At 40.2% G+C, this 21,544-nt stretch overlaps 2 protein-coding genes across 6 annotated transcripts in view; one reads left to right on the top strand and one right to left on the bottom strand.

The window, feature by feature from the left end:
• The window catches only part of REPS1 (RALBP1 associated Eps domain containing 1), a 58,295-nt gene extending 52,576 nt beyond the window's left edge, over window positions 1-5,719 (top strand). For all 5 annotated transcript variants that reach the window (XM_075203106.1, XM_075203105.1, XM_075203104.1 and 2 more), the window contains 3 exons: window positions 1,042-1,181; window positions 3,804-3,909; window positions 4,467-5,719. In XM_075203106.1, coding sequence (XP_075059207.1) covers window positions 1,042-1,181; window positions 3,804-3,909; window positions 4,467-4,535 — 315 coding nt within the window. In that variant the 3' untranslated portion in view covers window positions 4,536-5,719. The remainder of the gene's footprint in view (window positions 1-1,041; window positions 1,182-3,803; window positions 3,910-4,466) is intronic.
• Window positions 5,720-9,753: 4,034 nt separating this feature from the next.
• The window catches only part of ECT2L (epithelial cell transforming 2 like), a 41,992-nt gene continuing 30,201 nt past the window's right edge, over window positions 9,754-21,544 (bottom strand). Inside the window, exons 21-22 of the mRNA XM_075200666.1 lie at window positions 14,245-14,417; window positions 9,754-11,333 (exon numbers count right to left, since the gene is read on the bottom strand). Of these exons, the coding sequence (XP_075056767.1) occupies window positions 11,206-11,333; window positions 14,245-14,417 (301 nt within the window). The 3' untranslated portion in view covers window positions 9,754-11,205. The remainder of the gene's footprint in view (window positions 11,334-14,244; window positions 14,418-21,544) is intronic.

Here is a 21,544-nt window from a genome sequence, read left to right as displayed (position 1 = left end):
CGCAGCTCAGGCTGCGTGTTCCCACCCATAAGGGGCAGCTTTGGAATGTCCCCATGGTGAGCAGTGTCCCCCAACTGTATGTGCAAGACAAAACAACATTTTTGTACTAACCGTAAAATGTCTTTCTCTTAACACAATTGGGGGACACTGCAATCCCACCTATGTTTGTTGTTTCTAATGTTGTTTCTTCATGATTATTCTGGTGATTGTGTTGAACCTCTCTTGTGGCTTTGTAAGATAAATAACTGATATATCCAGTGAGAGGGGGCATAGAGGGTAATGGAGTAGGCAAAACAGGTATTTTTAGTTCCTATACCCCAGTGGTGAGCAGTGTTCCCCAACTATGTTAAGAGAGTTTATAGTAACTACAAAAAAGTTTTGTTTTTTTGTTTTTTAAGATATATCTTGTGCAGTTGTTACCAGTTGTAAATTGCTACAGAATTTTCTGGCATTGTATAAATAAATGATGGTGATTTACCTATCAATGATTGAGAGGAAAACATTATTTGAAATGAGATTTAAATGGGAGACTCTTAGGGGCATATTCAATTAGGGTTCCGGTTCGCGGTAACGCGCGTTACCGCGGAAAGTGCGCATTCTTGCCGGTATTACGGTACCACAATAACGCAGATTTTCGTACGCAACCCTATGGGCTGCGAACGAAAATCCACGTTATTGCGGTATCGTGGTTTAAGTTTGTGGCCCGTTCCGGCGCGATCCCACGAACCGGAACCCTAATTGAATATGCCCCTTAATGGCTAAATGTACAAGTAATTGTACAAGTAATTGGAAGCTTTCAAAGCACTGCCCTTTTTTTGCATATTCTGTTTGTTACAACATTTCCAACTAGACAGTGAAACGAATAGTTTCTTTTATTTAAACTAGTCTTTGCAGGCATGACCCATACTTGCTCAATAAAAAAGCTCTTAAATAGTTGGTCATCTGATTGATAGAGAGAGACCTATATTAATATTAGCGATTTTGGAAATATGTTTTGAATAACTATATTTTGTTTTGGTTTTTTTCCTTCAACTTACTCAGGGTAAGGTCAGCACACCCCTTGCTCCACCTCCTAAACCTGTTCGTAGGCGGTTAAAATCTGAAGATGATCTTCGACCGGAAGCTGAAGAACCCAACCAGAAACAGAGTACTGTACTTGCCTCCCAGCCATCTATCCCTAGGTAATGCTAGATACTGACCATTTCAGACCACAACGTTCCAACTTGTACACCTATTCCTTTGATAGTGTTGCAAGCATGAGTAAAAACTGTTAAAACCTGTGTGAACTTTTTTCTTTTTTTGTGTTTTTTCTTTTTTGTATCCTATTTTATTGGTTTAATGTAATTAAGGGTTCATTTGTGTCAAAATAGTCTTGTAAAATGGCTTTACCCAGAAATATACAAAGTAGAGATGTTATTGTTTTTTTCCCCATTTGATTACAATGTGTATGGTCAATGGCCAGAAATTAGATGACAGACAAAGGAGTGGCAGGTACAACTCTCCAGTTTCGTCAGAGGTGAACATAAAGCTATGTCTAACATATTCATCACCCTGTGCTCAACACAGTTAGGAAAATATTTTTTTTGTGGTTAGTCTGCCTTTTAAAACTACCACTCGTAAATGGAAAGATGTCTCTACATGCACTGTTTTGACTTTAATACCTTTTCATTATTGCCTAAAAATATAAGTGTGCCTATACAGCAGGTGGAATAAGTATTGAACACATAATTTTTCTCAGTAAATATATATTTAATGGGGCTATTGTAATAAAATTTACACCAAATGTCCGCAACAACCCTTGCAATCCACACGTGCAAAGAAATCGAACCATAGATGTTTATAAATTAAGTTTTGTGTAATAATGCGAAATGACACAGGGAAAAAGTATTGAACACATGAAGAAAGGGAGGTGCAAAAAGGCATGGCTGAAATCTATCAGTAACTAGAAAGCAATCCTGCCAGCTGGTTCAGCCACGACTGATGGCCTATACAAAAGTGTCTCATTACGAAGGTGTCACACAAGAAATATCACATGATGGGTAAAAGCAAAGAGCTTTCAAGACCTTTGCTTCCTTATTGTTGCAAAACATACTGATGGCATTGGTTACAGAAGTATAGATCCACTGCTGAATGTTCCAGTGAGCATTGTTGAGGCTATAATCTGGAAATGAAAAGAACATTATTTCACCATAAACCAGCCACGACCAGGTGCACCCCGCAGGAGTGAAATTATTGGAATAGTTGTCCAAGAACCAAGGACCACTTGTGGAGAGCTTCAGAAAGACCTGGAATTAGCAGGTATAATTGTTTCAAAGAAAACAATAAGTAATGCACTCAACTGCCATGGCCTGTATGCACGCTCACCACGCAAGACTCCTTTGCTGAACAAAAAAACATGTTGAAGCTTGTTTAAAGTTTGCTGCACAACATTTGGACAAGCCTGTGAAATACTGGAAAAATATAGTGTGGTCAAATTGAACTCTCTAAATGCCATAATACACACCATGTTTGGAGGAGCAATGGCACTGCACAACGTCCCAAAAACACCACAGTGACAGTGAAGTTTGGAGGTAGGAACATCATGGTGTGGGGCTGTTTTTCTGCACACGGTACTAGCCTATTGTATTTACGTGAAAGAAGGATAAATGGAAAAATGTACCGAGACATTCTTGATAAAAATCTTCTGCCATCTACCAGGATGCTGAAGATGAAAAGAGGGTGGACATTTCAGCAAGACAATGATCCCAAACACACAGCCAAGGACACTCAATTGATTTCGGAGGTGAATCTCAATTGATTTTGGAGAAATCAATTGAATGGCCCAGGCAATCACCTGACCAATTGAAAACCTATGGAAAGAACTAAACATCAGAGTTCAAAGAAGAAGCCCACGGCCCATTCAATATTTAGAGACTATTTGCGTTGAAGAATGGGGCAAAATGACACCTGAGCAATGCATGCGACTAGTTTCTCTATACAGGAGGCTTCTTGAAGCTGTCAACACCAGCAAAGGCTGTTGTACAAAGTATTAAATACATTTCAGGAAGTGTGTTCCATACTTTTTTCCCTGTCTCTCCTCACATTATTACACAAAGGTAATGGTTGTTGCTGACGTTTGAATATATAGCTATCTATCTCATATATATATATATATATATATATATATATATATATATATATATATATATATATATATATATATATATATATATATATATATATATGAGATAGATAGATATATAGATTATATGTGTTGAGAAAATATTTGTGTTCAATACTATTTCACCCGCTGTATACTAAATAGAAATCTGAAAATGCGTAACATTTTGACTATTACTAAATTTTACAAGACTTTTATATAACCTCTTTATATAATAGCAGGTTAAAAGAAACCATTGTTTGGTAGACAACAAATATTAGCATTTTCCCTCCCATCCTATTGGCAACCTGTGTAACACACTAGTTTATACACGCCCATAGAGATGTTCTAAGTAGTCCATAGTAATCATTTGCTAGTGACCTTGGAATGTTCACTCAGCTTAAGTACATAGCAGTGTTTGTGGAAAACTCAGCACACCAGTTTTTTTTAGGCAAAAGCTAGATTACCATTTGCCATCATCGTGATAACAGGAGATAGATTCACAGGCATATGTAAAGGTAAGGATAGATATTGCTAGTCTGGACTGAGAGATTACCTAGCTTGCTTTAGAAATAGGTTGGCCAATACATGAATTTTTATATTTTTACCAATTATACATGTTACAAAATAAACCACATGAAGATGACATGTTATGTGATTTTAGATCAGCTGGAAAAGACAAGAAAGCAATTCAGGCTTCGATTCGACGCAATAAAGAAACAAATACAGTTCTTGCACGGCTGAACAGTGAATTACAGCAACAGTTAAAGGTAAACCCACTGTTAATGACTCATTCTGTTTACAATTAATCCTGTAATAAGTTCTGTCAGTAATCACTTGTAACCACTGGTGGTATGGAAAATGTAAGTGAATGGAATTTGATAGCTTTACAATGGAAGCAGTAGAGGTGTGACGGTATGGCATACCACCGCCCCACTTCCACCACTGCGTGAAGCCCATACTATAAGCCATCATATAAGTATAATGTTGATTTTAAATTGAACTTCCAGAGACCTTTTTTTTTCTTCTGTTTTGTCTTAGAGGTCATTCAGTGATGGTGGGTATTTTTTTTTTTTTTTTTTTTTTGGGGGGGGGGGGGGGGTGTTTAACAGTAGCTTAGTAAATAGGATTATAGCGCATCATTTTTCATTCCCCCTTGGCATTGTGAATTCTTATTTGAGAGATTAAAAATTGTGCCAAAAGAAGACCACTGCTCACTAATATTCGAATTTCTACAAATCTACTCATGCCCTCATTAATTTGCATAGATAAATAACTTGACATTAGTAAGTGGACTGCTTAACAATTCTGCTTGATTTTGTTTTAGGATGTTCTTGAAGAAAGGATATCTTTGGAAGTTCAACTGGAACAACTGCGACCATTTTCCCACCTTTAAACAAACTGTCGCTATCTGTGAAAACAGGCCTGCCTGCTCTATTACAGACCCAGATTTCCAGTTTACCGTGATCCATTCAGCATTACGATGATGTGCCTCTGTTCCTCTGCCATATTCCTAGGACTTCGCACTAGTTCAAAGAACTGTTAACCCACTGACTAATCTATGCCAACCCTAAACATCCCTTCTTGTGTTTTCTAGCATGAACATAAAGTTCTATCCACTATACATGTGTAAGAAACACAACTTGATGCTTTAAGTCTTATTTTATAATATGGTGCAAAGAGCACGTGCTGTAACCCATAGCAACCAATCAGATCTTTGCTATAAGCAATCTATTTAAGTTTAGACAATGGAAATATTTTATAGCCCACAACTATCATTTGTTTGCACTACGTTACTAAATACCCCTGATAGATTCAGAGTCAGTTAGACATTTCTTAGTGCACAATGAATATAATCACATCAAAGAGCCTAGAAAAACTAGAGATTGTCTTATCTATCATGATGTTAAACCATCTGTTTTGTACATTGATGTCTGTGTACCAAACACATGACTATCCTAATGTATAATCTAGTAAACAGATGGTTTTGATACAGAAGTATATATCGAAACATACTAACAGAACAGTACCCAATCATGTAACCTTTTCACAGTATACTAAAAGAATCACCTAAAGGTTACTGGCCAATCACTGCCATAACTACATGAATATTAAAATAGCCATTGTACTCTCATTTTCTGTGTCGGCATGTCTGAAATATTAGCTTCACCAATCCCCTCGTCCATGCATATGGCAATTTTCTCTCCCTTCACTGTCCATGTTAATGATGACAAATCAGTCTTTTTCCAAAGCAGTATATATCTGGGTTATTTTCCACCTTGCCTGAAGGCCTTACTCTTTTGACATAGACAGGCTTTACTAATAGCAACAAGCTCCCTGAGTGTATCCTGCTCTTTCAGGTTGATGTACTGTAATAGGGTTTTGTTCTATATTGTATGATAAACACCTTTTGATCTCATATGTAAATTTGCATTGAAAGCTGACTAACAGCAATTATTGTATTTAATAGCTTATTCTGGCTGTGGGATCATAGATGTTAAAGTGCATGGATGTATCTCAGCAGAATCAGAACTAGCAAAAGTGTGATTTTTACACCAATAAAACAGCACAATATTTTAACCATTCTGACCTTTTATTTTTCCTCTCTGCCTGCAAGATATATTTACAGCACTTCAAAATATTGTTTTTTTTATATGATTCATATATAGAAAGTATAAGAAGCAGAAACAGTTATATGAAAATACTTTGGGGGAGACTGACCATGGGGTATAGTGGTGAACCTGGAGCTAGGGCACTTCAATAGTTAAAACTATTCATTCATTGCACCTACCCTATATAGCCCCTTTCATCTGGAACCAACTTCAGTTTAATTCAAGTGTCCTTTGGCTTCTGCCCTATGTTTTTTTATAGGTTTAATTTTTTCAGTATATTTGTTTTTATATAAATAAAAAAAAAAAGTCTTACCTCCAGGACATTTCCCAGGTAGTGGGTAGGCCGTGGACTTCCTCCACTCTGAATCCTGAGGTTGAGGTGCGATGTGTGTCTTCTGGCTTCCCTGACTTCTGCTAGTGTTGCAGCCCTCTCTCCTCTGAGCGCATGGATAGCAGTGTGATGCATGTAGCCTCCCTTTTCAAAACAAGCAATTCTTCTTAGGAAGAAAATGACTCGTGTGGGAATGGCAAGCTCAGACAGATCTTTGTCAGTCGCTTGCTCAGCTGTTCTCTCTGTGACCAACAGTGAGTTACATGGGGGGGAACAACGTCTGAGAAGCACTGTCGGGGGTGGAGAATTTGATGAGTATGTTCTCCGCTGTTTGATTAAAAGAGGTGGGCTTTGTCAGCAGAGGTTGTTTTTAAAAAGCGCTCTAGACTTTTACTCTCCTGCTGGTTCCCCTCATCATTGTCTGCAGGCAACAGTGATGTATGGTGAAGGTTCCTTGCAAGTTTGGGGCTGCATTTCAGAGAATGGGGTGGGGATTTGGTCAGGATTAATGGTGTCCTCAATGCTGATAAATACAGGCAGGTATTTATCCATCATGCAATACCATCAGGGAGCCATCTGATTGGCTCTAAATTTATTCTGCAGCAGGACAATGACCCCAAACATACAGCCAATGTCATTAAAATTTATCTTCAGTGTAAAGAAGAACAAGGAGTCCTGGAAGTGATGATATGGCACCCACAGAGCCCTGATCTCAACATCAAGTCTGTCTGGGATAACATCAAGAGACAGAAGGATTTGAGCAAGCCTACATCCACAGAAGATCTGTGGTTCATTCTCCAAGATGTTTGGAGCAACCTCCCTGCCGAGTTTCTTCAAAAACTGTGTGCAAGTGTACCTAGAAGAATTTATGCTGTTTTGAAACCAAATATTGATTTGATTTAGATTTTACTTCTGTTCACTTTGCTTGTTGTTTGTTTAAAAATGAACTAATAACACTTCTATTTTTGAAAGCATTCTTACTGTGCAGCATTTAGTCCACACCTGCCCAAAAAAAAACTTTTGCACAGTATATATAGATAAATATCTATATACAGCGATCAGTGGTTACTGCAGTATTTTCACCTGTTTATTGGTGGGGTCTGTTTTTGTTATCGTTATGTAAAAATAAAAAAAAATTGATGTTTTGTTATTTTACCAATACAACTGAGAAAGGGCCTTCCAAGACTAAGGGGTACGCTAGAAAGCCTGTGCAACGTTATACTTGTGCCAAATGTAATTCTAAACTATCTTGTGGACAGTCCGTTGGCCTCACATGCTGCACATCTGGGTCAGAGTTCCATGTTCAGCATTCTCTTGCAACTGCATCTGCTACCCCGGAGGAGCCACCTTGGGTTAAGTCACTGGAAACTTCCATAGCCAAACGCTGATAAAATCTCAGACGAAAGAGGTAGGTAAAAGTTCTGCCTTCACTGCCTGTACTAACCATTACTTCCATACAGAGGCTGGTCTGGTTGTCTTATCTGAGCAGACTTAGCTAAAAATACCGAGTGTGAATGATTCGGTCCTGGGGGTTAGACAAACCTCACATTTGCAGAATCTGATTTTACAGACCTTTTCTGACTTTTTTTCTTTTTAAAGATCAGAAGAAGTAAGTTTATATATCACCATCTCCTCAGCTTTCTGAAATCATTTCTGCCCTTTGGCAGCAACACGATTTAGGGAAAAAAAAAATGTTCTAGATGCTGGGAAAGTTTAAAGCCCTTTATCACTTGCCATCGGTCTGTTAGATGGAAAGAGTAGATTCCTCCTATTGCCTGCTGATTGAAAGCCACTGCTTCACCGATGCAGGGAGCAACTGTACTCCTGTCCATCTTTATGGACATAAAAAAAAAAAAATTCTCCTTGGACAAAAAAGATCCTTTTTTCCATATCTCTATTTGGGAAGGCACCCGTGTCTACTCCGTTTTGCAGTGCACAACGAGCATTAGCAGTTTCAAGCCTTACTCTTTGGCCTGGCTATCGCTCCAAGGATCTTTATAAAAATGATGACCATTATGGCAAGTCTCCTGTGTTTTCAGTGGATAATAGTCATACCTTATTTGGACAACCTGTTATTCAAGGCGCCGTGTCTCCTCTGCTTCAGCACATTCAGCTGACAGTTCACATTCTGGAGAGACATGGCTGGGTTCTCAATCTCCCCTCTTCCTTGATTCCAGCTCAGCAGATAGAGGTGAGGCTGAGAAACAGTGGGTCAGAAAGTGTTTCTTCCAGAACACATGGTCCTAAACAGGACCTAGGCTTTATTTGCCAGACAGGATGTGTCCCTTCTCAGAATGAAATTGCTGTAGACCATGATGTCTGTGTTCAATTAATTCCAGGCCATTTTAGAGGGATCTTCTCAGGTAAATTGTCCAAGTTCACCTGAACAGGCAGTTCATCACTTTTTCTTTTTCTGATGTGTCCTTGCGTCTTTTGAACGTAGCATCTGAGGGCCTTACTGCTTCAATTTGCAAGATTGATAACCTTCTTGTTTTATATGATGCATACAAGTGCGGCTGGCTTGCATCTAAGCAGTTTATTTCTTGCTGGATAACAGCCACTATTCGTTTGGCTTATGGACCAGGGCCAGCTGGTTGAAAGGCACATTCATCCATCCAGGCTGAAGCACCGTGACACTGTCCTCACCGTACCGGTGAGGACAGTGTCACAGTGCTTCAGCCGAACAGTTGGGCCGGGCACCTACGTGGTCGCTTGTCCACACTTTTTATCTACACTTTATAGGTTGTAAAGGTTTGCAGCTCAGGATGCTAGCTTTGAGCACAAGATCTTAGTGCTCAGCTGTTTCAGAGCAATTCTATGCTTAGGCGCAGCTTTGGAATGTCCCCATAGTCAATGCCCCCCAATGGCAGGAAAGAGAAAACAGTATATTTTACTTGTCCCCACTTGGGAGGCACTGCAGCTCTCCCTGTCATCTACCTGTTTTGTTGCATGTATTACATTCAGGTATTTCTGTTATGCCTAGTTAGTCCCTTCTCTGTGTGGTTTTTGTATAAAGCTGTTAACTTGAGATGGGGCTCTACACAGAATACTTTTAAATATTGAAGTTCCCTAGCTCCAGGTCCACCTGCTATTATACCCCATAGTCACCATGTCTCCCTGTAAACTCAGTGAAGTGGATTTTACAGTGAGTAAAAAAAAAATCCTTTTTTTGTTAACTTACTATGGTGACAACTCATTATACACCCAGCCACATGTATTTATCTCTAGTTGGTGTTATAATCATAACGGATATCTTCAAACGTCGTGATTAAAGACAAAATCCAGATACAGTATAGAAAGTTATCTTTATGAATGATGTATTTTGCTGTAAAATTAATACTAACAATTCTGCAACAGCTTAAAATATTTTATGGTTTTTAGGTGACAATTTATTATGCTCAGGAAAAAATGGGTTTTTGTTTTTTTTCAATAAAACATACTAACATAACAAGTAAGGAGCTGGTGTGTTAACAGGCTGTGGCCAAAGGCAAATAACGTCTACTCTCAAAGAAAATATAAATGAACAAATCTAGCACCTCCCGACAATATACATCCACACACATGCAATTATCCAAATTCAATGTAAAGAGCAAGCTCTATCTATGGCCCCCATTCTTTTTCAAGCCTGTTGGGGCAAACCTAAGAAAGGTGTCCAGTTATATGTGGACAAGTCCAAGGTCTTTTATTTTAGTAGAACATTTGGCATTTCAGACATTTTTGGGGACTTTGTATGGCACTCTGTTAAGACATCAATGAGGAATTTCACATTCATGTTTGTTTTTAATTTGTGGTATTATAACATGAGGCTTTAACGTATTGACAAATAAGTATTTAAAACAGTAAATATTCTAAGAAGTTTCAGTATCTTGACGCCTATTTGATGATGTTATATATTGTAATGCTGTGTAAAATATTCTGTGAGTTATGTCAGAACATATGGGATAAATTACCCCTTGCAGTTCATTATAAGGATATTCGAAGCCAGAAGGCCTCAGACAGTGCTTTTAAATAAGTCACAGAAATCTGACTCCTAATAGTGATACTTTACTTTAATAGCCTGTTAGTCCTTGTAAAACACACGGGTTCATAGGGACACTAAAGTGATAGCATCAGAACTTACTGTTCAATTAATCCACAAGTGATTCTATCAAATGTTTAAACTTCAGTAAGTTCTGGACAAACAGTGAGTTCTATTGTCCTCACTCGTTAGGAAAATGTATTAATGAGGAATGATACTCCTCTGTTATTAGATATTAGAAGTTGCCTCAGATTTATAGGACCTGTATAAAAGCACTGGGCCTATAGCCTTCTGTCTGTATCTGGACACAGAACTCTGACTTCTAATATCATAGTAGGGGGATACATTTTCATATTACTTACAGGAGTCTGTAGATACTAGCATCACTGTTGTATTTAACCGTTATTTTGTATGTCAATCCTTTCATTATACAGCTGCTGAGATATTTATCATATTTACTTTTGGCAATACACACTTCCTTACTTTTCATTCAAGTTTATGGGTAATAACACTAAAATCAATATATTTCTTTGACTTGGCATCTTCAGTACATTTTTTTTTAATTAAGAAGGATCATGGATTGTGTGTGGTTTACATAGATTCTAAGAATAGTAGAAGTTACTTCATTGTTCAGTGACCTGTATGAAAGCACTTGTCTTATCACTTTATATGGTCCCAGAACTCAGTGGCTTCTAATGTCTTTCATAGTCTATAATATAAGATTGGTTTAGTTATTTCAAAAGTTTAATTGACGTTGGCCACATTTCTTGGCACTATTTACTGACCCTGGCTATAGCAAGTTGAAGTTCTGCAGTAGCTGAAAACCCCTACTGTAGAGACAGCCTTCAAAGGTAATCTAATTTCTACCATGGAATCTTCCAAAACTCATGCTCCCTATGTTCTTTGGTTTGTAACTAAACTCTTAATGAACAGTCTCTGCCTGCTGGCCATTTTATGTACTAAGGAATAAACCAACAAAACAAAAACTTAAATTTAAAAACTAGGTTGGAGAGCAAAGTTAGTAACTAGCACGGAAAAGCTAAAATTCAGGCTGCTCCTACAAAAACAAAATGTATTCCAACAGTAGACCCTGGTGTGTGATTTCTCAGTTCTTTATGCTGGCATGGATAGTTCTTTGAGATGCAGAAAGCCAGGTAAACTTCTCCTCTTCTGTCATAGTAGAACAAATCCACTGACGCTTTGGGCCTTGTAGAACAAAAGCATTCTTTACATCTATAAAACACCAATAAAAATATGCCTTAAGATTTATTATAATATTCATTCATTGAATTTCTGCTCTTGTTTGTACAGTTTTATATAAGTGACCAATAAATCTAACATTCAAGTTGGTTTATATGTCAAAGATGTTGGCTAATGGTTTCATATATGATTGTTAGAGAGAAAATTAATTCTCTGTACTGTGACCAGATAACCTAAACACTAGGCCGCCTCTGTGATTACAAGACAAATCTATTTTTACTATATTGCTAATGATTAATGAACATTGAATGAGCATAGAACATTTAAAATTGTATAAATGTTTCCAAAATTTTTTATATATATATATATATATATATATATATAAATATAATATATGAAATTTACACCAAATGTCAGCAACAACCCTTGCAATCCACATATGAAAATAAATCAAACCATAGATGTCCATAAATTAAGGTTTGTGTAATAATGTGAAATGAGACAGGGAAAAAGTATTTAACACATTTCCTGAAATTTATTTATCAGTAATTAGAAAGCAATCCTGCCAGCTGGTTCAGCCACAACTGATGACCTATAAAAAAAATGTCTCATTACGAAGGTGTCACAAGAAACATCTCATGATGGGTAAAAGCAAAGAGCTCTCTCAAGAGCTTTGCTACTTTATTGTTGCAAAACATATCGATGGCATTGGTTGCAGAAGGTTCTCTAAACTGCTGCGTGTTCCAGTGAGCACTGTTGGGGCTATAATCCAGAAATGGAAAGAACATCATTTCACCATAAACCAGCCACAACCACATGCACCTCGCAAGATTACTAATTATAGCTACAGCTATCATTTCTTGCTAGTGAATTTGCCATCACCACCACATGTAAGAAATTCCACAGCTTAACCACCCTTGTATCAACATACCTATTGGTGATTTATATGCAATTTTAATACCAATAAATATGCTTATTAAACATAAAAGGGTGCTTACTAACATTTGTAAGCTTTCCAATGCATTTAAATGTGAATGAAATTGAACAAGTGGTGTTTTGAAAATTGCTACTGTAATGGAATGTAACACTAGAAAAATGTCAACGACTATGGAGTAAGGAAACACTAGGAACATTGGTTTCTATTGTCAGATCCATTTACATGTGTTTTATACAAACCTTAAAAATGATTGAAAACACACCACTGGGTATGAAGCCTAACAGTAAAGAATGCTTCCTATACTCATGGTGACACCTTCCTTCCATTCACTAATGACCTTTTGTCCACTGCGGTACGGTACTTGGTATGAAAAATATTTGTATTAACCTTGAAAATATAATATATACCGTATTTCCCCATGTATAAGATGCACCTTTTCCCCAAAATTGTGGGTCTAAAAACTGGGTGCGTCTTATACAGTGGTAGTAGCACGATGACCGGATGTCCAATCAGGACTTTGTCAAAGTCTTGATTGGACATCCGGTCATCACGAAGAGGACAGTATGCGACTTTCCAGCATCAGGATCAGAACGGACAGTACAAAGAAGACTTTACCGGACAGAGGAAGCATCTGACAGGGTAAGGCAGAATTAGCAATAGGGTTAGAACTCCGTCTATCCTCTCTGTAGTACCCGCTGCACAATTACTCTGTGAAAAAATTGAGGATAATGTTTTTTTTGCTGTCACCAATTACTCTGCAAAAGACTATAAACATTATCCTCAATTTTTTCACATGATTTATACAGGTGCGTCTTATACATGGGGAAATACGGTATATGTAGGTGAACCTACCTGTTCTACTTTCTGTTTATAATTTAACACTTTCATTTCTGTTATAAATGAGGCTACACACCCCTGAACCCTATCAAGTTCTATGTCCTACTTAGTGAGGTGCCAAAAACTAGATTGTATTCAACATTCTGTCAACCAGTTATATATTACTATGTTTTTTTGGATGGGGGGCAGCTTTGCAGCTGCTGCCTGGTGCTGGGTAATATTAGTTATCAGAAAGATAATTAGCAGTACAAAACTCTTTTTCAGTTCAGTTTTCCCCAATTATATTTTATTTAATGTGTAAGTGGCATAGTACTTACCATGGCCTAGGTGCATAACCACACATTTATCCACATTTACATGTCATCTGTCATTTCACAGTTTGCCATTTTGCATAAATATTTATGCAACCAGTTACTAACCTGCTCTTTGTTAATAATCCTACATAACCTTGTTATCAGCATATATGGAAACTTTATCTTCTAGGCCATTTGCAAAGTTGATAACAAGATGACAATGATGGGGCCTAATACTAAGCCCTGTGGTACACCTCTAATAACTTTAGCCTAGTGTTAATATTACATTTATAATTACTCACTGTCTTCTATACTGCAGCCAGTTCTCTAGAGATGTACATACTGTTTCCCCTAGGCATTGAAATCATTTTATGCACCAAACCGTGCGAGCCCTGCTTCTCATTTACATGATACTCCAGGTGCAGCTGCCCAGAGAACAGACTAAGTGGGGGTGAATAGTTATTCACCCCCACTGGGGGGTGGGGCCCTGGAATAGTTATTCACCCCCACTGGGCGTAACTGGGGTCCTGGTTAATGGATTCAAATAGTTTTACCAGTTGGAGGGAGAGGGAGATTTTAAAGTGCATTTTGAAATGTGAACCAATATTCATAAAAATGCTGTGCGCGAGAAAGTGGTTTGTATGAACTATTTTGAATGATATTTATGAATAAGCCTATTGCCAGGAGGAATACAAAAATGATTTAATAAAATCTGTGTAGTATTGGACTTTCCTGTTATTCCATCATGGTGGTCAAACTCCCTCACAATGAATTACTTTTGAAATTAATCAAATCAGCTTGACTGTTGTTTTCCCAAAGAGTAATCAATATGTATAATAGTATTTTAAAAATGTATCTATGTTTTGTTTAAACTTACATTTAGTGTCTGGAATGTCTTCTATGAGTAATCGTGGCAGAGAAACCGATGCCATAAACTGGTATGAGGTCTTTGTTGTGCGTTTGAAAGGTATATAGGTAATATACCGGCTGGATATCACCAGTGCATCATTGAACAGAAAAAGGCTTAAGTCACTGATGTGTTCGTAGATCCTGGTGTAAACATAAGAATATAATTTTCAGAACCATGTAGCTATGATCATGACACCACTTAATATGTCATGATAAAATGCACACATAACTGAGAGTAAAACACATGTATGTTGATCACACAGATATATGTTTCAAGTATTACCAGGAACAATTGAGTAAAGTATCACCCCAAAGGCTGGCCGGTTTACAGCGGAACTTGAAGTGCAAACTTGAGTACCTGTGATCCACAGAAAATTTCCAACCACCATATACAAAATAAATTGCATATTTCCAAAAAATAAGAAAAAAATAATAAATGATATCTGCTTCATCCAAATGTTGTTTTCTGATAATAACTAAAGTGTGAGGTAAAAATTTAAATCTATGCTTTAATCCAAAGGGTTAGAACTACTGTAGATCTAACATTGCTCAAGTTCTAATAAACTATGCTCAGCATTAATGTGATGGAAAAGATAATGGGAAAACAATGTTGCAATAAGATAGCCACTATTACACTAACAGGACCTTGGTTCCCTCTCCCGATCAGGCTCTCCACCTCTCCAAGGTTTTAAACAGACTCTGGACTAAGGAAACACATTTCTTCATCAAAGCCTACCTAGCTCTCCTCCTGACCCACCTCTACTGTCCAGTTCACACTAACTTACCCCCTCTGTGTCCCCACATACAATCTAAGTGGGAGGGCAGACGTAAGTTCTCATGAGCAGAGCCCTCTTCCCTTGTGTCCTTTCATTACCTATGCCACCAGCCCACCTATATCTTCTCTCATTTCATCAAGCAAGTGGCTCTGTTCCTGTTTGCTGTACCCATCCTCATGGGTATTGACTCAGCTTGCGCTGATTTGTTCCCTATTTTGTCCCCCACTTCTCATACCTCTTTACTCAAGTTATAGGGGAGACTATGCCCCACCTGGCACTGATGTTGGTTCAGCTGTTTATTGTTCTGTATTGTACTATTATGCTTATTTCTCTGGCCGCCTTTGGGGGACATTGGGGTATAGAGAAGGACGGTGAAGTGGCACTTTAAGAAACTTCTGTTAACTAAGCCCTAGCTCCTCTCTCTCTATGCCTACTTACTGTTTCCTCAGTTTATCTTAAGTGAATGGGCAATGGCTGTGTTTTGGGCTGAACAGCAGCCCATTTCTGTTACTGTTGATTTTATATTCATTCATCTTTATATATTTTAATATGGGAAGCTTTTGCCTACTGTTATGTGAGAGCCGCCAGCTCTCTGATCCGCAGCTGTCAGTCACCGCTAGCAGCGCATAGCACGGACGATTGTGCCTGTCTGGAGGGGGGTCTGCAGCCAGAACCCCTCTCCCAACATTCAATGTGCTCTCCTAGGAGCAGGGCACAGTTGTCGCAGACTGTACCTGTCCTCCATTGCTGACAATCAGCTGCAGCCACTGCATGAGGAAGGATGGTAGAAGGTGACTATACCCTCTCCCGTCATTTTACAGTGGGGACGGGGTGGGGCCAAATGCCGCGATTCCCGGAGAATCGCGGTATTTTGGCCCTAATTCTTCAGATGCAGGATTTTGCCATCCCGGACATTCCGGGAGAGTTGGCAAGTATGATTAAAAAAACTGAGCCCTGAGGGGAGGTGTTTTTCCTTTCATGCACTTCCTCCTTGGTGATCTCTTACTTCGTGTGCAGATACGAGAATAGGCAGTAATTTTAAAGCTCCAGTTTCTCCCATTTTTTTGTCCTGTAAGGTAACAGGCTGGAAATATTTTTTTCCTAAAGGTTTTGTCCTTTAGACTGTGAGGGCTACTTGGCTGTATTGCAGGCTAACTTTCTGTACTTGATTTGTGTGCTGCTTGTCTTTACTGTGTTTTCACTGTTTATTTGACTGTTTTAGCTGTATGTTTTTTGTCCCATCTGTTAATATGTCAGATATTGGAAAATCCCTGTGGGCTAAGGTTGGGGTAACTTCTATGTTGAAGCTCACCTGTGCCTGTAATGTTCAGTTACCCACCGGACAGACAGGCGGGGATGCCTTGTGCGCAGCCTATCAATCTCAAGATAACATGCTGTGTGCACTAGGAGGTTCCGGTTATGACTCAGCAGAGATCACCTGGGCTATTTCTCTTAGCAGTACTGTGGCTGAACTTGTCCAACTGGTGTATTCTCAGTCTGTGGGTGGTCCTTCTTCAAATCCCCCTGTCCTCTGTGGCGAGTGAGGTGGATACTGTTCCTTGTTCGCAAAGTTAAGGTCCAGCTGGACATGTGGTGGCGGATTCTGATGAACCGCCTTGGGTAAGTGGGCTTGGTTTCGGTCTTTTCTTCCTTAGAGCGGATGTTGCAATTTGCTACACTGTCCTTATCGCGTAAGCGCAAGCAGGTGGTAGCACCTCTGAAGGGAAATGAGTCAGAGTCTGACTATTCTTTCCAGAAGGAGGGTGAATTGGCGATGGATTCTGACATGAACGATCCTTCGGTGGTGGAGGAGGTTCATCCCAATAGTCAGTGTGGATGAATTAATAAGGGCTGTGTGTCAGGTAGTTGAGATTTTCTGAGGCGGCAGTCCCTGTTGCTGCGGAGCCTTCTCTCTTTGCCCAGTGGACAAAGCAATCTTTGACTTTTCCTGCTTCTTCCCAATTGGAAGATTTGTTGGCTGAGCCTCGGGCTTCACCAGAACGGAAGTTCCAGGTTTCTTGTCGGCTACAGTCGTGTTACCCCTTTCATACTGATGTTCTTGCAAAATGGAAGGCACCACCACGAGTGGATGCTCTAGTTGCAAGGCTGCCCAAAGTTACTTACTCTTCCCAACGCAGCCACTCTTAAAAACTGTACAGAATGTAAGGTCGAGGCTGCCCTTAAGTCTATTTTCATGGCAATGGGTGCTTCTCTGTGGGCTGTCCTGGCATTGGCGTGGGTCTAGAAAGGTGTAGAACACTCTTCAGAACAACTGTCTGATGATTTGCTGGCAGGGAGATAATCTTCTGAATGGTTTCCTTTGGTGGAGCAAATTGGATGCAGGATTGATAGGGGAAAAATATCTGTCTCTGCGGTTTTGGTTTGTTGGACTCTCTGGCTTAAGTCCTGGGAGGCTGATGTTGAGTCTAAAAAAGCTCTTGAGACAATTCTCTTTTCTGGGGGTGTTTTCTTTAGGCCTCAGCTTGACTCCATTATCAGTCAAGCAACAGGAGGAAAGTGTACTAATCTTTTTGTCAATGCTCCTAAACAAAGGATGGCCAGGTTCCTGTCCTTTCAGTCTTTAGGCAGGTCTTGCGGTCAATATTTCTCTAGTCAGTCCTCTAGATGTCAGTCGTCCGCCCCCATTAAAAGTTTGCAGCGTGGGCATCACGTCTGCTCTGCTTAGTGTCCGGAAGTCTGCAGACAAGCAGAGTGCCTGACAAACATTTTGCCCTTCTGCGGTCACCAGTGATGGGAGCCTGTCTTCTCTTATTCAGGGATTATTGTTTTCAATCTACCATGAATGCCTGGGTACAGGGAGTTATGGACAGGGGGTAATCAATCTGCTTGGTCATCTTACCATGCGGTTGTATCAAAGGGCTTGCTGCATGTCCACAAAAGCGACGTGCTCTGTGAGAGGTGATCCAATCCCTGATTTCTTCCGGAGTGGTTATTCCGGTCCGTGATTCACAAAAAGGTTTGGGATTTTATTCCAACCTTTTTCTGGTGCCAAAACCATATGGCTCATTCAGACCTATTCTGAACCTGAAATCTTTGAATACGCAGGTCAGGGTGCCCAGGTTCAAAATGGAGTCTTTGTGGTCAGTGATTCATGGCATGGAACAGGATTAGTTCATTGTGGCTGTAGACATCAAGGATGCCTATGTGCATGTTTCCACCTTGGAGGGTCATTAGTCCCTCCTCAGATTTGCAGTTGGCCATTTCCAATATCAGGCTTTTCCCCTTTGGACTGGCCACAGCTTGCAGGTCTTCACCGAGAGCATGGTGGTTATGGCTGCTTTGTTCAGGTCCTAGGGGATTACGATCATTCCCGATCTTCTTTTGAAGGCAGTGTCTCCAGAGGTACTTATGTCTCATATCCAGGTAGTGATCCAGACTCTGGAATCCCACGGTCGGATTCTCAACTTCAAAAAGTCCAAGTTGACCCCAACCCACCAGCTGATCCTCTTTGGGACTTTTATTCAACACCCGACAACAATAGGTGTCTTTATCTTCGGACAAAATTCTGGCCGGGCAGAAGATAGTTAATTCTGTTGCCTGCCAACAGACCTCTATGCATTTCAGCATGAGAGTTCTGGGCAAGATGGTATTGACTTTTGAAGTGGTATAGGTGGTCAGATTCATGCATGGGAGTTCCAGTTGGAACTTCTGTTGAAATGGAACAAATCCCATCTGAATCTGTCGGGCCAGGTATATCGTGACTGTCTCCTTGTGTGAGTCAGTTGCTCCTTTGGTGGTTGCAGAAACAAAATCTCTGCAGGGGTCTTCCATTCTCGTTCCGGCATTGGATCTTGATCACAATGGATGCCAGCCTTCGGGGTTGGGCGCCGTCTGTTTTAATGCTCTATGTCAGGTTCTTTGGATTCTGAAGAAATCTAAACTTCCGATTAATGTGTTGGAACAGCAGGCAGTGTTCTGTGCTTTGATCAGTGCGTAACATTTGTTGCATGTACAGGCACTGAAGAAGTCATGGTGGTGGCATACCTCAATCACCAGGGCGGCAGCAAGAGTCCCTTAGCCGTGTGAGAGGTATTGGATTTTTGTGGCCCGGAGTTCATGTCCCGGCAGTTAGGCAATCTTTATTCCAGGAGTAGAAAATTGGGAAGCCAATTTTCTCAGCAGGTAGACTCTGGATGGAGGGACCATTCCTCAGGATGCAGAGTTGTTTTGCCACCTTGTAGACAGGTGGGGTCAACCGGATGTTGACATGATGGTGTCTCAAGGTCCATATCTTCTGGTCCCATGCGAGAGATCCTCTGGTTGTCGCAGTAGATGCCATGAAGGTTCGTTGGTGGTTCTGCTTCGTTTTACTGCTTCCACCGGTAGCAGTGCTTCTTCGTCTGTTGAAGGTAAAAAGGAAGGGGTGTTCCAGTCATTCTAGGGGCATTAGATTGGCCTTGGAGGGGCTGGTATACTGACGTACTCTCCATGGTGAGGGGTCAGTCGTGGCACCTGCAGCTACACCCAGACCTGTTAAATCAAGATCCATTCCATCATTAAGGATTGGAACATCTGGCTTTAGCAGTGTGGCTTCTGGAGCCATGATTCTTCGATCTAAGGGGTTGTCTGAGAGCGTGGTGCAGGCCATGCCTCGGGCTAGGAAACCGGGTTCGGCCAAGCAATATCATCTGAAGACTTATATAGGGGTTTCCTATATACATGTGAAAAGAAGGGGTTGAAAAGAAGGGGTTTCCTACCTCTTCCTTTTGATTGTCCAGGTTGTTCTTGCAGTAATGCCTGATTTGCAAACTTTCATTCAGGGGGTGCTTCACGTGCAACCTCCATATGTTCCTCCGATAGCACATTGGGATTTAAATTTGGCGTTGAATGCTTTGCAGTATCCGCCTTTTGGTTGATTTCAAATTTCTAACCTGGAAAACTGTGTTTCTTTTGGCCATCTCTATGGCGAGAAGAGTTTCAGAGCTTGCAGCCTTATCATGCAAGTATCCTCTTCTTAATAATGAGGATAGGGTTCTTCGACCCAAGCCTTCAATCCACCCTAAAGTGATGTCCAGATTTCACTTAAATCAGGACATCATCATTTCTGCCCTGATTAATGCTCTGTCTTCGGCAGATAAAGTTTCTATTTGTTCACTCGATGTGGTTCGTGTCTTGCACATTTAGGTGTGTAAGGACTTAGGATGTGCGCAAAACTGAGGATCATTTCATCATCTGTGATGCACACAAGAGAGACTGGCCAGCTTCCAAGGTGACTATTCCTTGGTGGATTATGGCTGTAATCCATCAGGCTTATAGTGAGGCTGGTCAGCCTGTTCCAGATAATCTTCGGGGTGTACTCTACGAGGTCAGTGAGTGCTTCCTGGGTGGTACACCATGGTGCCACTACTGCGCAGCTGTGTCAGGCGCCCACATGGTCTTCTGTGCACGCATTCAATCGGTGTTACAGGTTTAAAATTGTTTGCATCCAAGGATGCAACTTTTTGGAGAAAGGTGCTTTGTGCCGTTTTTTCTGAGCGTTTCCTCCCATGATGCGGCTTTGGGATGTCCTCAATGTCCCCCAAAGGAAGCCAAAGAAAATAGGATTTTTATATTTATGTATTTATACTTTCTTTTAGTCCATTGGAGAACACCGGGTGCCAATCCTTAACGCTCTGGCTTCTCCTACTGTTTGACAAGTTATTTTTCTCTCTAGCAAAGCCCACAGCAAGAGGAGATGGAGATAACCATAAACTGAGGAAGCAAGAAGTGGAGTATAGAAAGGGAGGAGCTAAGACTTAGTTACCAGAAGTTTCTTAAAGTGACAGTTCGCCCTGTCCTCTATACTCCAAATGTTCCCAGTGTCCCCGATGGACTAAGAGAAACTGCTTTTACAGAAGTATAAGAATCCTATTATTGTATCCTGTTATGTTGCACGGTTTTACTGTATAAGCTCTATACAGGGGTGTGGTACGTTTTAGCAATGACGATAATACCGACACTGGCTATAGCTACATAAAAATTGCAAACACTATGAGAGAGACATTAAAAAAAATATACCAACAAATAGACACACAACATTTACGCCCTGGCTTTGACTCTGTTCCTATCAATTGTGACCACAGAAAATGCCTGCACTTTGAATTGATGTCACTTAACATGGCAGCACTAACATTTCCGGTTGTAAAGCAGCAATGCTAGGACTCAGCGTCCTACGCTAATATTAACCCAAATTCTAACCCTAACTGTAACGTTAACTCTAAACCAGGTCTGTCCAACCTGCGGCCCTCCAGGTGTTGTGAAACTACAAGCCCCAGCATGCTTTGCTGGTAGACAACCAGTTGATAGCTGGAAGGGCATGCTGGGACTTGTAGTTTCACAACATCTGGATTATTGAGGCGGCGGGTCCTGGGATTGCCACTTTAAAACAGGAAATGTTAGCGTCGCTATGTTAAGTGACGTCAATCCCAAGTGCAGGCATTTTCAATGATCGTAATTGATAGGAGCCGAGTCAAAGCCAGATCGGAAATGTTC

Source organism: Mixophyes fleayi, chromosome 3 (assembly GCF_038048845.1).
Source record: "Mixophyes fleayi isolate aMixFle1 chromosome 3, aMixFle1.hap1, whole genome shotgun sequence".
NCBI classification, from domain to species: domain Eukaryota; kingdom Metazoa; phylum Chordata; class Amphibia; order Anura; family Limnodynastidae; genus Mixophyes; species Mixophyes fleayi.
The sequence above is the reverse complement of the archived record's forward strand: the minus strand, read 5'-3'. Positions and strand labels throughout refer to the sequence as shown.